The sequence below is a fragment of the Lepisosteus platostomus genome, chromosome 9, assembly GCF_059453375.1.
Source record: "Lepisosteus platostomus isolate fLepPlt1 chromosome 9, fLepPlt1.hap1, whole genome shotgun sequence".
In the NCBI taxonomy this organism is placed as follows: domain Eukaryota; kingdom Metazoa; phylum Chordata; class Actinopteri; order Semionotiformes; family Lepisosteidae; genus Lepisosteus; species Lepisosteus platostomus.
The window spans coordinates 49,045,748-49,060,485 of record NC_142619.1 but is presented as its reverse complement, the minus strand read 5'-3'; the positions used below and the strand labels follow the sequence as shown (position 1 = coordinate 49,060,485).

The window sequence follows — 14,738 nt, the reverse complement described above, 5'->3', positions numbered from 1 at the left end:
ATTTTTTATGTATAAAGATGTGAATGTAATCATTGAAATTAGGAAACCTATATGAATCCACAATGAAATATGAAACTTATAGCACTCATTCTAGGCAGATTTTAGGCTGTAACTCCTTTTACATGGAAAGATAAACTCAAATTAGAATCAAGTGGAGTACTGGTAAGCAAATCATTTACCTTGGATTATAATAATTAAGCTTTCTATTTAAGATGTTTATGAAGTCCAAATTATTGTCATAGTTAAGTTATGTGCCAGCTGAAAGATGTTTGCGATCCATTAGTAAACCACTGAACTTTCCTGAAATTCTTTCACAATAGAAAATGTTTTCAAATGATTAGATTTATGCAAAAATCATCTTTTCACCCTTTTAGATGCAGAAGCTCACTGGGCAGTCATGAGATAAAAATAGACATAACATTTAGGCTTATTCTGCCAATGCAAACAGGACACTGCAAAAAAGTATATTAGACAATGTAATTCTATTCCTGTATTTTATTACTTAACCAGTTTATGGGAAAATATATTTTTGATTTCAACATGACAATGACCTTAAATTTTACTGTACCATTCAGGGGTCTGAAACAATTTGTCAACCCTTAAAAACATTGAAATGTTTAGGGGGAGGATTTAAAAGGAGAAAGATAAGCATAATGAAAATCAATTTGCTCAAGGAAACAAGAACAAGTATATGCTTTTAAAGGAACAGAATGCACACAAAATGTGAGACATAACAGCAAGGGAATGGGGATTTAGGAGAAGTCTGCAGTAAAATGTAAAAAAAAAACATGTATTAGTCTGGTGCTTTGTCTTCTGAAAAGGATAATGGATTTTCACATGAATCAATATGACTATGATGACCCTTGCATAAATGTACTAGTCTAGTAATTTTGATCAGAAACAAATACAGCTTTTATTTGATTTTTTTAATTACATGTACAGTATTAGGGCAAACAAATTAAAAATCTGATTCAATTAAGAAATATGAGTCAACTCCAGGTCAGAGACACACAGAACCTTCCATATTAAAATGAGCTCTCCCATATGCAAAGCCACTTTCCCCCACAAGTCTTCTACTGTATGGCCATGGTAGAAAACCAAGTAATTTAAATGGGCTTATGGCTCAGGACCTGCATGACACATAATGCCAAGCAACCAGATGCTGCCGAGTTTATCAAAGCTCAGTTTTATGCGTAGTGCCATTATCTCAAACATGTCAAATTTGCTCATTTTAATTTTGAACATTGATCGAAGCTTTATATACACAAGCAAATAACAGTGCATGCAACCATAAAAAAAAACATGCACAAGGTATATGCATTAGATATAAGCATTCATACCAACTTCTGTTAGGTATTTGTGACATCCGTGTATGGTACAAAAAGGTCTTCATTCCTACTCATCACAGCCTTGATTGGCCAAAGGATTAAAATTTTAATAAATTACGCACTTTTGCCATATAAGAAACAACAATATTCAATAAAATCGTACTAACACTGGCAAAGATGGTAAAAAAAAAGAACAAAGTGAGTGTTAATTTAAACAGTAAGTGGCTCTATTTTCCACTTTCGATTTCCTATGCCCTTAACCACAAGACATGTCTTCAAAACACAACTTGCTGAAGTTTAATAGCCAAACTAGAAATCTCATAATTTAACCTTTTTAAAGCTTCCAATATTACTAAACAGAGGTTTACCAGACAGGGAAATGAGGAAGAAATGTGGTGAAGAGAAAAGAGCAGGCTTTAATTATCTCTTCAACTACAAGAGAAATGGCATGGGATGATGCCAGCACTATGACACTGTAAGATACTAAAGCACGAAAGAGCTCAGTAATTGCAGCTTCTCGGGATTTAAAGACATTTACTGAATTTATTGACTTCTTATTTAAGTAATAACCAATCAAATGTTTGCAACAAAAACCTCTCTCAATAGCTTGAACTAAGTCTAAAAAATGCAAAAGCATTCAAATAACTGAGTGCCTTACACAGTGCAACACTGATACAGCAGAGCATAAAGACAGCAGTAATCTATTTCCTACAACACCCTCAATGACATCATAGCAAAGCACTTCACAAGAAAACAAAGAAAGGAGATAGAGAGACAGGTACACTCTGATAAAAAAAAAATTAAACAGATTAAAAAGTTACATATAGAACAGTATGGGCTGAAAGACCATTCTATTATCGCCTTACAGTACCTGTGGGGGGTAGTTGCTCTCAGAGGACCACCTGGAAGACTGGTCGTTAGGTTTATCCACCAAAATATTCCTAAAAAAAAGTGAGATTTTAGCATCTGTACTTAACTTTATTGCAGCATTCACTACAAAACCAGGCAAATGTATTTGGTGGAAAATTCAGTTGTAGACAAATGTATATTCATCCTTCAAAATCATAGGCTTCTGACTAACAACACCTTCTATGACTATTTAGCATCATCACTACCTGGAATACCAATTAACTGTCATTATTTGCAAGAAAATATGAAAACTGTCATAAAAAACATATTTAAAACAGCAACAAAGCTTTCTTTGATTTGTGGGAGTGTGGGATACAATAAGTACACCCTCTTTTTAACATACTATAGGATTGTCAAAATGTCTTTTTTGTATAAATTATACACGTTTGCACTAGAACGTCTAATACTGAAGCACATGGTCAAATCATTAGCCATTAAATCATACCCTGTAAGACCCAGACATATACAAATAAAGTCTCATGTGGATAATTTATTAATAATGGGATTACTGGTAGTTTAGATCTACCTGGTGACACAAGGTATTTGGAAAGGAAAAAATACATAAACAAACCACACACAAGGCATACAAATAAGAGTGGTATTTTCCTGAAGCACTACAGGAATTTTGGCAAAAAATTGTGTGCTTTCCCTCCTCAGGTGAAATTGATTTTTGACCTATTAATGACTACGTTGTTTACAAGCGGCCCTAGATGCCTACGTTTTAAACAAGCATCAAACTCTTGACGAGTTCAAAGAACATGGTATTGAACTTCAAAACTGACTCTCAGACACATAGCTAACAAAGACATGAATAAAGGTTAATGACTTACAGTCCACTGACGTCAACAGTAAACACTGTGCCTAAGTTAAGGAAAACAACTCCCCTCAAATTCGACTAAACCTCTCCTGTGCTGCCTAAAGGGGATCTACAACACCTTTAAAGCTGAAACTAATAAAGATGCACCTTTCAAAATCACTTCAGTTAGGATAGACATGGATAGAACTAACACGTACATATATATAGATAAGCTTATGCTTTATATACAATTTTAATTTGATTAAATGCAGACAAACTGCAATCACTGTTCACATTTCAGGTACAAGTTGATAGGCACTAAAAAACATCTATGAAACCAACTAGTGATTAATAAAACAATATATTTACCTGACCATACAAGTCAGCTGACACTAGTTCAGCACACAAATTCTCTCAGTTCTTGGCAAAGACAAAATGGACGGCTTTATTGCAGTACTCACTTAAATCAGGCAAATGTATTTGTAAAATAAATTAAGAAGCCAGTTTCTAAGGTTTTCACACTGTAATACATAGCTACCATTTCCCCTCAAAATTGAAAGAAATAATCAGACAATATACTACAACAGGCAAGTTATTTTTGTTTCCATGTCACTAGCAGCAATTTTATACCTTAAGAACAGCTAGTTTTACTCTGCAGTTTCCTTCTTTAAAAATACAGTGTGAGATGCACAAGCCTAGTGCTTTAAGATGCATTTACAAGACATTCCAAGTTCACAATCTATTCAAAGCCCCAATATACAACTTACATCTAGACAAGCACTTTAAATGTAATAAAGAAGTGCAGTTTGTGTATCCTAAATCTTTGCCCAGCTCTCCAAGCTACTGTGCCCTTTTTAAAGTACTGTAATTATCTTATATTACCATATAAGCTTACTACCAACTACTGAGTTACTTTAAAAATATGAGAAAAAATAAAGCTGTGGTACCGTGCATTGATAACCACCTAAGGCAGGCTACAAATTTACTCCAGAGATCCACATAACAGTAAAATGTGAGCCTTTTAAAAAAAACTAACACAACACGGTTTTGAGGACTTCATATCACAGTCACTTAATGCTGTAAATGCAGACAAATATCACAAAGAAAAATACTTTATCACAAAATTAATATAGCCAAGTCTTGTTTGGATTTCAATTGAACTTTTCTATGGATTTTGAGCCTTTTAAGGCATATTAGTCACTGTATTGTGTGTTTGCACATATAGAAATACTAGGCACCGTACAAGAATGAGTATATTTTATCTTTTAAATTTTTGTATGTTGACCTGGTGTTGAGCATAAATAACAATGTTGATACTTGGTCGTATCAAATTACCAAGCGGGCAAGTTGACGAAAAACACTATCTGAACGCCTCCAAACTGCCTGTCATCTCCTGGCAGGTTCAACAATTTAAATACATCTTCGTAAGACAAGCACAAATTCCAAGTTTAATAATCCAATTCGAAACTCTGTTGTTTAAAACAAGGCCTCTGTGCATTATTTCCCCGGCAAACTAGATAATTATATTTTCGCCTTTCTTTTAAAACAAAATGCACCGAATCTCCCTTTGCATAAACAGTAAAGCAAACCGTTTGAAAACGTACTTAAATATATTTGACGAGCATTCACCTATCTAAGAATGTTTGTTTACGTTTTGCATTTTGTTTTTAAAAAACGCATTTGAGAGGCCAAGATATTCCGCAGGAGGGGTGTGTGTTAGGCCATGGATTCCAGTACTATGAAATACTAAACGAAAAATACGCGTAAATGCGCATACCTGCACATAAAACAGAAAAAAAAATAGGTAAGTGTGTGAAGCATTACTCACTCTGGTAGGTACGTAGAGGAGTAAGAGCTCCATTTAAAAACACTGTAGCAGAGGACTCTGTTCTCTGGATTAGCCGCCATCTTGTTGAACAACAGCAGAGATGGGAGAGGAAGGCCGACAGCTCTTAAAGTGACAGTGGACTTGGGTTTGATGACATAACATCTAACAGGAGACACTGCACCCAAGGTTAGGGGCAAACTAGGGTCACGGCAGGTGGTACAGTATGTAAATTGTACTCACTAATCTTTCAACTTTATTTGGTCAAAATGTGCTGGGGATTAGTAGTATTTTGAACATATTTATATGTTGAATCCTTAGAGAATAGAATCAAATTGCGATTTGGCACGTTTGTAGTTTACAAGTGTAAACCGAATTAGCACTTACCATGATCAAAACACCTGAAAGTCAGGAATTAAAGGTACCGACCTGGACGACAATACAGTATGTGTAAATATAGCTCTATAAATGTCACACAAGCTACACTAGAAAGAAAAAACCACTACCGTTCGTTTCACAGTTGGCAGCCGACCTGTTGGTATTTCTAAATTAAAATGCAGTTTTCCTCTAAATTATTTAAGTAGCGATCTAAACAAACACTATTGAGAAAAACTTCTAAACTAACGGGTAAATTTAATAAATCGATTACATTTTTGCGATATAGACCTACAATATACAAGATACCAGTGCTCTCTCACCTTTAAGTTATATTTCAGTAAGTGGTGGTTCACTGGCTTGGTGCTGGGTCGTCAGTGAAACGACAGTACGATCGCACTTAACTGACAAGTAAAGGAAAAAATTGAGCCTGTGCTTTCAGGCTAATCTGTAGCCAGTAATCTTGGACGCGGGAGATAAGAATATATATTTTTTTAAATTCATGATTTGTTTGTCATGCCAGCCTAAAGTCGTTTCCCATCTCCCCCGATTAAAGCAGATAACATTAAACCTTTAAAGTAGGAAAGATACGTTTTAAGGTAGCGGTGCCGTTTTTTAAGATTATTTACTAGGGTAGTACCAGGATCTTCTGTCAGTCGAGGATAAAAACAAACCCATATTTAAGTACAGCATCAATCGCACGTAAGATCAAAGTCGACTGGTTTTCTTTTTAAGCTTCCTGGACAATTTTCAGCACATTTGAGGAGTGTTAAGAATTTAAAACATAGTACAACGGGATGAATAGCAACGTGTATTTTAATCTGTTAGGCCCAAATGAAGCCCCAACAGTCGCTCGGGTAGCAGGTGACGGTTTTTCCCCCATAGGTCACATTGAATATATAGTATGAGGCATGCGGTCACGCAGTAACGCATCGAGGCTCACTAGGGCTGGGACACTTTCCTGAAGAGAAGGCCGCTTCAGAGGCGACTGTAGCTCAGATTTTTCTTTAGAATCAAGGTTTAAAAGTAAATGAAGGAATAGTTCATGTTTACAAAAAAGTCCAATGAAAAATCATTATGAGTTATATATGGTTTTTTTACTTTTAATTTCTATCAATATGAAGAAAATTATTATTTTTTTCTAAAGTATTTTTTTCCTTATCACAATCCCACTTTTAGGCAGAGACGTTTTCTATAGTGAGAGCTTAAAAATGGCTCCTAGTGTTGTTGGGACTGTTTTTACATATATAGATTACTTCACTACATTTAAGGCTTATTACAGCTTCCTATTGTTATTAAGAAAAAGTAAAATGTTATGGTTGTATTAAAAGGGAGATAAAAAATCAATAAGGTATGAAGCTTTTACAGTAAGTAAGCAATCATATTTTGCTACGTTTCTTCATTATTATCCCTAAGGCCTAAAATATAGACAAAAGGTTAAGATTCATGTAACATGGCAATATTTTAAATAGACATTAGCCCTATTTATAACTCAATATGTTCTTTTATATAGTGGTTAAACTTATAGTATTGTCCTGTTACAGTTAATAGAAATGATTTGTTTAATTGATTTGCTAAAAAGGCATTAAGGAATGTTTTCCACTGCACGCATATTTTTGATGCTTGTAAATACCCTGCAATGCTGTCATCTGCAATGACATAGGGTTACATCATTCGCAGTTCATGAACTAGGGTTGTAGTTTATCATGCAATCATTTTCTTTCCAGTGTAAGATCACGCTGACTGAAAATGCCAACATTCTCCAGAACATGAAACACTGTGATGTGACTAATTAGAGAACACAGTAAGTTCTAGTCAGTGTTTTAAAAACATACAACCAAATAATAATGTGCAAGCAATGACACAGTACATATTAGGGTATTGCATTTGTACTTCACACTTGACAGAGTTTCTCTTTAGTACTATTTTCTATCATATGTAACTAAGACAGAGAAATTGACTTAGATAAGATATTCTGTCCTGTTTTTATAACAGTATGACTAAGTACATTTTCTTTTTTTTAAGACAAGACAATTATAGATGTAAACATGTTTATGAGAATTGAAATTAATGCGGTTTGTTATTTTGGTTGGCTTGTTAACCTTACTATTTCCTTTACTTGGAAATCCCCGAATATAAGAACAGAACAGGCACCAAAAACTACCAGTAGAAAAATAGGACAAAGTCTTACTGTTCTGGATTTCGGTATTTGCCCAAATTTGCCATGTTTTCTCCATAGCTTAGCAGTATACAGTATTTATTCAGAGGTGCAATAATGAAACTAAAACATAAATAGTGAGATACCACCCATCAGTTGTAGGACAGTTTCATACTATCTGCAGAAGAAAGGCAGAAAGCCTTTTGTCTGCAAAGCCTGAATTTCCCTACATGGGGGTTTCTGTTAGGAAAGCAAGGAAATTCCAGGAACTTTTCACACATTTTTTTCTGATCCAAGACCTGAAGCTGATTGTGTGAGTCTTGTGAATCTTTGTATGAAAACATCTTTTTCCTCTGTTCCAAACAAAAGCTTGTTTGAAAAATTCAGGCAAGCCATACAGACTGGTCATTTTTTCCTCCAACAACAACAGAAATACAGATAGCAATGGGGGCATATTGTAGTCCTCTTAGTGTGCACTAGAAAAGTTTTGAAAAGTAATAATACAATATACAGGGGAAATAACCATATTTCCTGATGTGTTCTGAAAACCAAAAACTCTCATGTTCAACAATGTGGAAAACCAAATGTCATTCTTCAAATTCACTTTACTTGAGCAGCAGCTTCTAACAAAGTGTACAGTAACTACAACTAACATTTCAGACTCATATTGATCAGAAGCATTTATCTACTGTACCTCCCACGTTTTTACTTTGTCTAATAAGTGTTATGAATGAGTGTTTGTATGCTGAAAAGTGTAGGACCAGTGCCATTCATTCTTGTCCTTTTATCGCAGTTAACTAGTTGTAGGAAGGCCTGTTTCAGACATATACTGTACCACATAGTATCTGCATTGTATAAAGTGCCATTTATACATGAAGTTATTAACAGTTTCAGTTCAAACTGTTTTTTTTTTAGTTTTCAATATCACGTGCTTGTTGTAATACACATGCATTTGTAATTCAAAAACAAACTCCAAAATCAGTTTATGAGGCCCTTACATATCACTCCCTGTTTGTTTAAAGTGGCCTTTATGCTGATAGGTTGAGATTTCTTATTACAAAAAGTAGTTTTCACATTCATTGAGTTTTTTTTTGCTTAAGTTCATATTTACTGCTCATGTTATGAGTCATGTTATTTCATTAAATTCTTCCATAAACCATAGTTTGAAACCATCATTGTCTTCTCTGATTTTACCCCAAGGTGGGAATGACAGATCTTAAATTTCAATTTCAAGAAAGTTTTTAATATTTACAAATGTCTGTTGCATTTCTAGACCTAAAGATCCATTCAAAAGTTTTGTAAAGCATTTTGAGATATTTCACTTGACTTGATTTGAAAATCCCTATGTTTTATTTTGTGAGATCATTAAAAGGACCGGAATTCAATTTCCAATAAATAATGTGATCTGTGATCTTTCAAAATATACCTAAGATATCTTACAATTAATGGCAAGGTGTTTCCAAGGAAGATCTCTCATGGCATGTATTTTAAAATAAACAGGAAGCTATTTGCAGGTATCACAAAGTAAATCTGAAATCTTCTCAAAAGAACAGGAAGTTATTTCAAAATGTCTCAGCATGCGTACGAGATATCTTAAACTAAACAGGAAATAATTCCAAGAAACTTCCATTAAATCCTTTGTGCAGTATTTTTAAATAAATAGGAAACTGTTTTAGGATATACTGAAAAGTGAAATATCTTAAAATTAACAGCAAATCAAATACTGTATATCTCATATAACAGGACCTTAATATATACAGTAATGAGGGGACATTAAAAGATGCAAGTAATGCTTGTGTTTTTAATGACTTTCAGTCTACATCTCCATATAAAGTAATAATCAGTGACCTATTTTAGTCATCTAAAGTTGAGAAATATAGTGGATATGATGATATCTGCAGATGATGGATATGATATCTCCAGTATTTAAGATACTGTATTTAGAAAGTAAAAAAATACTTCAAAGTGTTCAAGTTGTCTTCAACTAATTTAGAGGGAGGATTGGCAACCCCTGTCCTTGAACCGTTCAGGAACTCCTGTATTGTCATTCTAACTCTGATCTTAATAATTTAATTTAACTAAGTATTTGGAGAAAAAAGTCCAATCAAATGTTTTATGGACTTCATTGACAGCTAAAAATCTTTAAAATCTACAGAACTCTAACTCTAATATTGAATTTGGCTATCCTTGATTTAGAGATACCTATAAAATGTCAAGATACCTGTAGTTTGCTCAGCTTTTAATAGTAATTTGGCACATAATAGTAAGGCTTAAGTATATTCTTGATGTCCTTATCTAGTTACTTGTTAGGTATCCCACATTAATATCTGGATTTTGATAACGAGGGCAGGTCATTTTACTATAGTTATATGAGCAGCATTATCCCGTGTCTGCTTGTGTTTCTATAAAATCAATGCATATGTTTGTACTTTTATGAGCATCCTCTACTCCAGAAACATTTCCAGTATTTGAAAATAAGATGAAAATCATGCTAGTTTTAAAAATAAAAAAAAACCAACAGATTGGGGTGGCTGTATGTCTGTACAATTTTTTATCTGTAGTATACAATTGTTTTGTTTGCTGTTAAAAGTCAACAATAGTAAAACACCCCCCTTCTTAATCACTGACCTTGCCAAAATGAAAAGCAATTAGTGAATCATTCCTTCGGTCTTCTCTTTCAGGAAGTGGCCTGAGGTAATGAGCAGGATAATGTCATTTCTCATAAGTGCAGACTCATGCTGGGTCATATGAAAGCTGATGTCAACTGACCAGAAATGACGGTACTGTAACTGTACAGGTATTGCTTTCTAACATTTACTCTAGCTATTTATTCAGGTATTGTTCAGCTTAGTCTTAAAAAACACACACATTTTGTTGACTATTACAAGTTTAATTGAAAAAATTAAAAAAGCATCACAGATGCTGTTAGGTGTAAGAAGCTAATTACAGTTAAGATTTTGGTCAGGGAAGTATTCAACTTTCCATTGCAAATATCTGTCTGTGGTTCTAGAGAAATATAGTCTCGGAAGTCTAGGTCTAGGAAATATAATGTTGACTATAATATGACTAAAGTACTTACTATTTAATTCACAATTTAAACTCCAGTGGAAAAAGTGAATGTTAAGCACTGTAGACATAGTTGCTATTTTAGAAAAATATCATACAGGGAGCATTAAAATAAAATTATATTTAAAATATTATTGTTATATGATTACATTTATTTTAAGAAGTGTATAACATTACATATTGTATTGTGAGTTCTGTATCTTTTGTTTGCATTTTTTAATGCTCTGCAAAAAGTGATATCTTATCCAAAATTGTTTTAATATATAGTATTCTCGGTGCTTTGTTTTGTAGTCTCAGGGCTGTAATTCACAACTTATTTTTCTTACATATTTTTGTAAGACAGCACTTGAAAAATAATGCATGGCAATATGAAAAAAAAACTAAACTATTTTAAAGGCACTATATATCCCAACCCTTGGTGCAGCTGTGTTTTCTGACTTGAATACATTTTCATCGATGTACAGGTGTCTCTCTTTATACTCTATTTGTACTAACATCTTTTATACTTGTCTGTCACTGTCCAAGGCTTAGTGGCAAAGGAAGGGAAATTGTATTTAGTAAATTAAAAGAATACTTTAATCAAGGTTTACAACACTTAATTCTAATAATGAAATGAACAGTGATAAACAGCTTCCTGTCCCTGGCAAATATGTGGCAATTATGTCAAATGTGTGTTTGGTTTTCCTACAGGGCTTATAGAATATTCTAATGGAGGATACATCAGATCCTTATAGGAATCAGGGCGCACTGTTACAGTATCGAAAGGTTATCTAAAACCGATAGTGTGCAGATGATTCAGTATGGGAATGAATCTGACAGCCCACAGTGCTGAGACTGCTGTATACAAGATGGTACAGCCCTGAATCAGCAGATTTTAATTTCTCTGGCAATCCAAGGCAGAGCTACCTCAGTGGTAAACAGAAAGGTCTTTGGTTTTACAAGTATTAGTCCACTTGTGTGGCCTTTCATTTTGCCGTGCAATGTACAGCTTTTATATGTATTATATTTACTAAGTATTAAAATAAAAAACATCACATTTGTTTTCAGCATATTCTATACATATCATACAGATAATATGAAATTATGTATTTGGTTTTGACCTCACGTTGATAATCCAATTTTGAATTTAAAGACTATGTTTCACATAAGTATCTCTAGTGTTTGTATATAAAGATATTGGAACTAATAGGAACTAATCTAATTTAAATGCCTCTCAGTATGTACATTTATGCCCTAGAAATGTACAATCCTGTCCTGGGGAATCAGGACCAAAAGAAAGGATAAATAAAATCACTTACAAAGATTACTCCAGTTGTTATTTTCCGATCACTTTAGGTTATGTGTGTTTTTTTTTCTATCTGCTGAATTTGTACTTACCAGATCAATTTCTGGTAAAATCTATAGATTTTGGGATGCCCCAAATAGCTAGCCGGTCTGCCATTTGCAGTTTTTAGAGAGGGGACACGTTTTAGCCCAAACCCCCTTCTCAAGCAGATAAAGTCCCAAAACACATAGATTTTATTTACTCTAAGAGTTTGAACATAGCTATTTGTAGATTAAAGACTCGGAGGAGACAACATCAATGGAAAAGGTGTCGTAGAGATAAAAAAAGGAAGATGAAAGGGAAATGGCTGATGTATTAAATTATCATTTAATTTAGGTGTCCACAAAGGATGAAATCAACAATATGATTCAGGCTGAGGAAAAGCAAAGTTTCATATTAATAATACTGGCATTGAAAAGGAAAAGGTGTCAACAGTACTCGATAAAGTTAAGTTTTAAAACAAATTTAAGCTTCTTTTCAGAACCTGACACTGTATTTAACGGAAAATAAAATGTTAATCATAGACCACTAGCAAAACTCTATTAATAGTCATTCAAGACAAGGAAAAAACCCACCTTCTACAGTACATATTTTTTGTTGCAGCACCCAAAGGGACAAAGGGATGACAAAACTAAACCTAGTAGTAACAGACCGATAAGTCTTTATATTATTACATATAAGGTTAGAGAAACAATCATTAGAAGCAAACAAGGGGATGGTATAATGATTCTAGGAGACAGCCACAAGTACCCCATCTTCGGATCTTCTTAGATCAGGCAATAAAACTAATGGATACATATAGGGTGTACAATATGGCATATCTACTGTATATTTCTAGACGTTTTTCATAAAAGTACCTCATTAAAAACGAATTCCAAAAAATAAGGGCAAAAGGGCATTCAATTAAAGGTATGTACTTGGGTTAAGAACTGTTTAATTGGATAGGAAACAGAGACTACAGATATGTGGTGATTGCTCATCTTAGTTGATGTCAGGGATCTTCATTAGGACTATTGCACTTCTTGATTTATATCAGTTTCCTAGCTTCTGGTTATGTGAGTACAATAGTTGAGTTTGCATATAACAATATATATGAAAATCATAAATAAAATATATATGAAAATAATGAGAATTAGCAAACATTGTAGAAGCAAATAAACATCATTTAAAACTGGGCGAACAACTGATAGATTACATTTGATGTAGACAAGAGCAGAATGTTACATACAAGAGGCAAAATATAAATTACAAGTACTGTTTGAAACAGGAAACATCAAGCTTGAAGTAAACAACTGGTCTTTATGTTGACACATCATTTATTGTACATCTTCTAGAGAATGTGTGGAGGCAACTGGAAAAGCAAAGAGAATCTTTGGATAGGATATGTAGTTAAAATGCAGAAGGCAAATCAAGGGATGTTAAGTTAAAATTGTATAGTGCACTAATTTAGAATATTCTTTTCTTCATTTAGAATATTTTGTACAATAATGAATACATACAACTTCGAGCACCATGCTAGAATGAACATATTTCTGTTCTGGAACTAGTCCATAGAAGAGCCACCTGGTACTTTCTTGGGCTCTGAAAGACTATGAAAGGACCTTATCAAGAAAGGAACACTATCGACCTCAGAATCAGCAATGAAATGTGTTGTTAGACCGCAGCAGCTACAGTATGTTATCAAAGACAATACCATTCCTTCTTTCAACCAGTTAGATGGGTAGAATGACCTCCTCTCATTTGTAAATTTCATGTTCTATTGCATAGAGTTGAAAGACCAATATAAAGGTTAAACATTAATAACCATTGTGTTTAATTCACGTTTTGGGACAAATAACCAGTCTGCCATCTGCAGTTACAGCCCAAGAATTAGGTCAATACACTAGTTATATTTCACAATTTCTGATTCACTGAAATTTGATCTCTAGTTTAAATATATATCGTATATTTTGCATTGGGTTTGGATCGGTCACATTTTAGAACATTTTCATGTATTTAACTCTTGTCCAAAGCAGGAATCTGAAAGGCAGAATCTTTAATTTTACGTATGTTCCGCATTAATTTTATGCATATCATAGCTGCAGTTTATTATTATATTTCTAGATCAATTACATTAATAATTTCAAAGGTCATACTGTATTACAGTACAAAAACTTTAAATGGTCACTTATGGTACTGTTTTAATTATTTAGTAGCTTTAACTAAACAAACCTGTTTTACTCTGTGTGGTTGTGCCCTATGTCTGGATTTTTCTCTCATGCAATAATATTCCTTGATAAATAATATAATCGGAAAGCAGTAGCAGACTGAAGATATCAGATTGTTACCATTACCTTTCCAGTAATGTTAATGCTGATAAGCTGTTTTTTGGTCCCAAGTCTGCCTTTATCAAGATGTGACTTGAAGTACAGTATCTTTCTGATATAGCTGGATAGGTTAAACACACAGAACAAAACTAACCAAGCTGTAAACTGCTGAAACGTTGCCTTTAATGTCAAAATTGATTTAAATGACATCTTGTTTTTTTCTCAGAGTGTATCTAGTGTCGATCTGTATATTTGCTATAAAAAGTTACATAAACAAGCAAATATTTCTTTGCAGAACGTAATTTTAATAAAATATGGAATGTGGAGAGTGACGTCAATATTAGCTAATCAAAGGCTGCACTTAGTCTTTATTTGCTGAGAACTCTTGAGAGGGAGAATGTATAGTTATTTAGTCTTCAAGACTTAAACACCTTGTTTGTGATATATTTTATTAATACAAGAATTAAAAAATGAATTGATTAAAAAAAAAACAAATACCTTACAGTACACATCTGTTCCTATAGAATGAAATACTGTAAAGCGGTGTTTCCCAAAGTGGGGTACGCAAAACGGCAGAACTTTTATTTGTACTTTATTATTTTACTTTATCATAGTTTATTTTTTTAGCTGCAGAAAACATTCAATTAAAAT

At 33.5% G+C, this 14,738-nt stretch overlaps 1 protein-coding gene across 1 annotated transcript in view; it reads right to left on the bottom strand.

The window, feature by feature from the left end:
- Positions 1–4,989, bottom strand: part of mkln1 (muskelin 1, intracellular mediator containing kelch motifs) — a 33,606-nt gene extending 28,617 nt beyond the window's left edge. Inside the window, exons 1-2 of the mRNA XM_088645399.1 lie at positions 4,862–4,989; positions 2,200–2,269 (exon numbers count right to left, since the gene is read on the bottom strand). Of these exons, the coding sequence (XP_088501525.1) occupies positions 2,200–2,269; positions 4,862–4,941 (150 nt within the window). The 5' untranslated portion in view covers positions 4,942–4,989. The remainder of the gene's footprint in view (positions 1–2,199; positions 2,270–4,861) is intronic.
- Between the last annotated feature and the right edge of the window lie 9,749 nt (positions 4,990–14,738).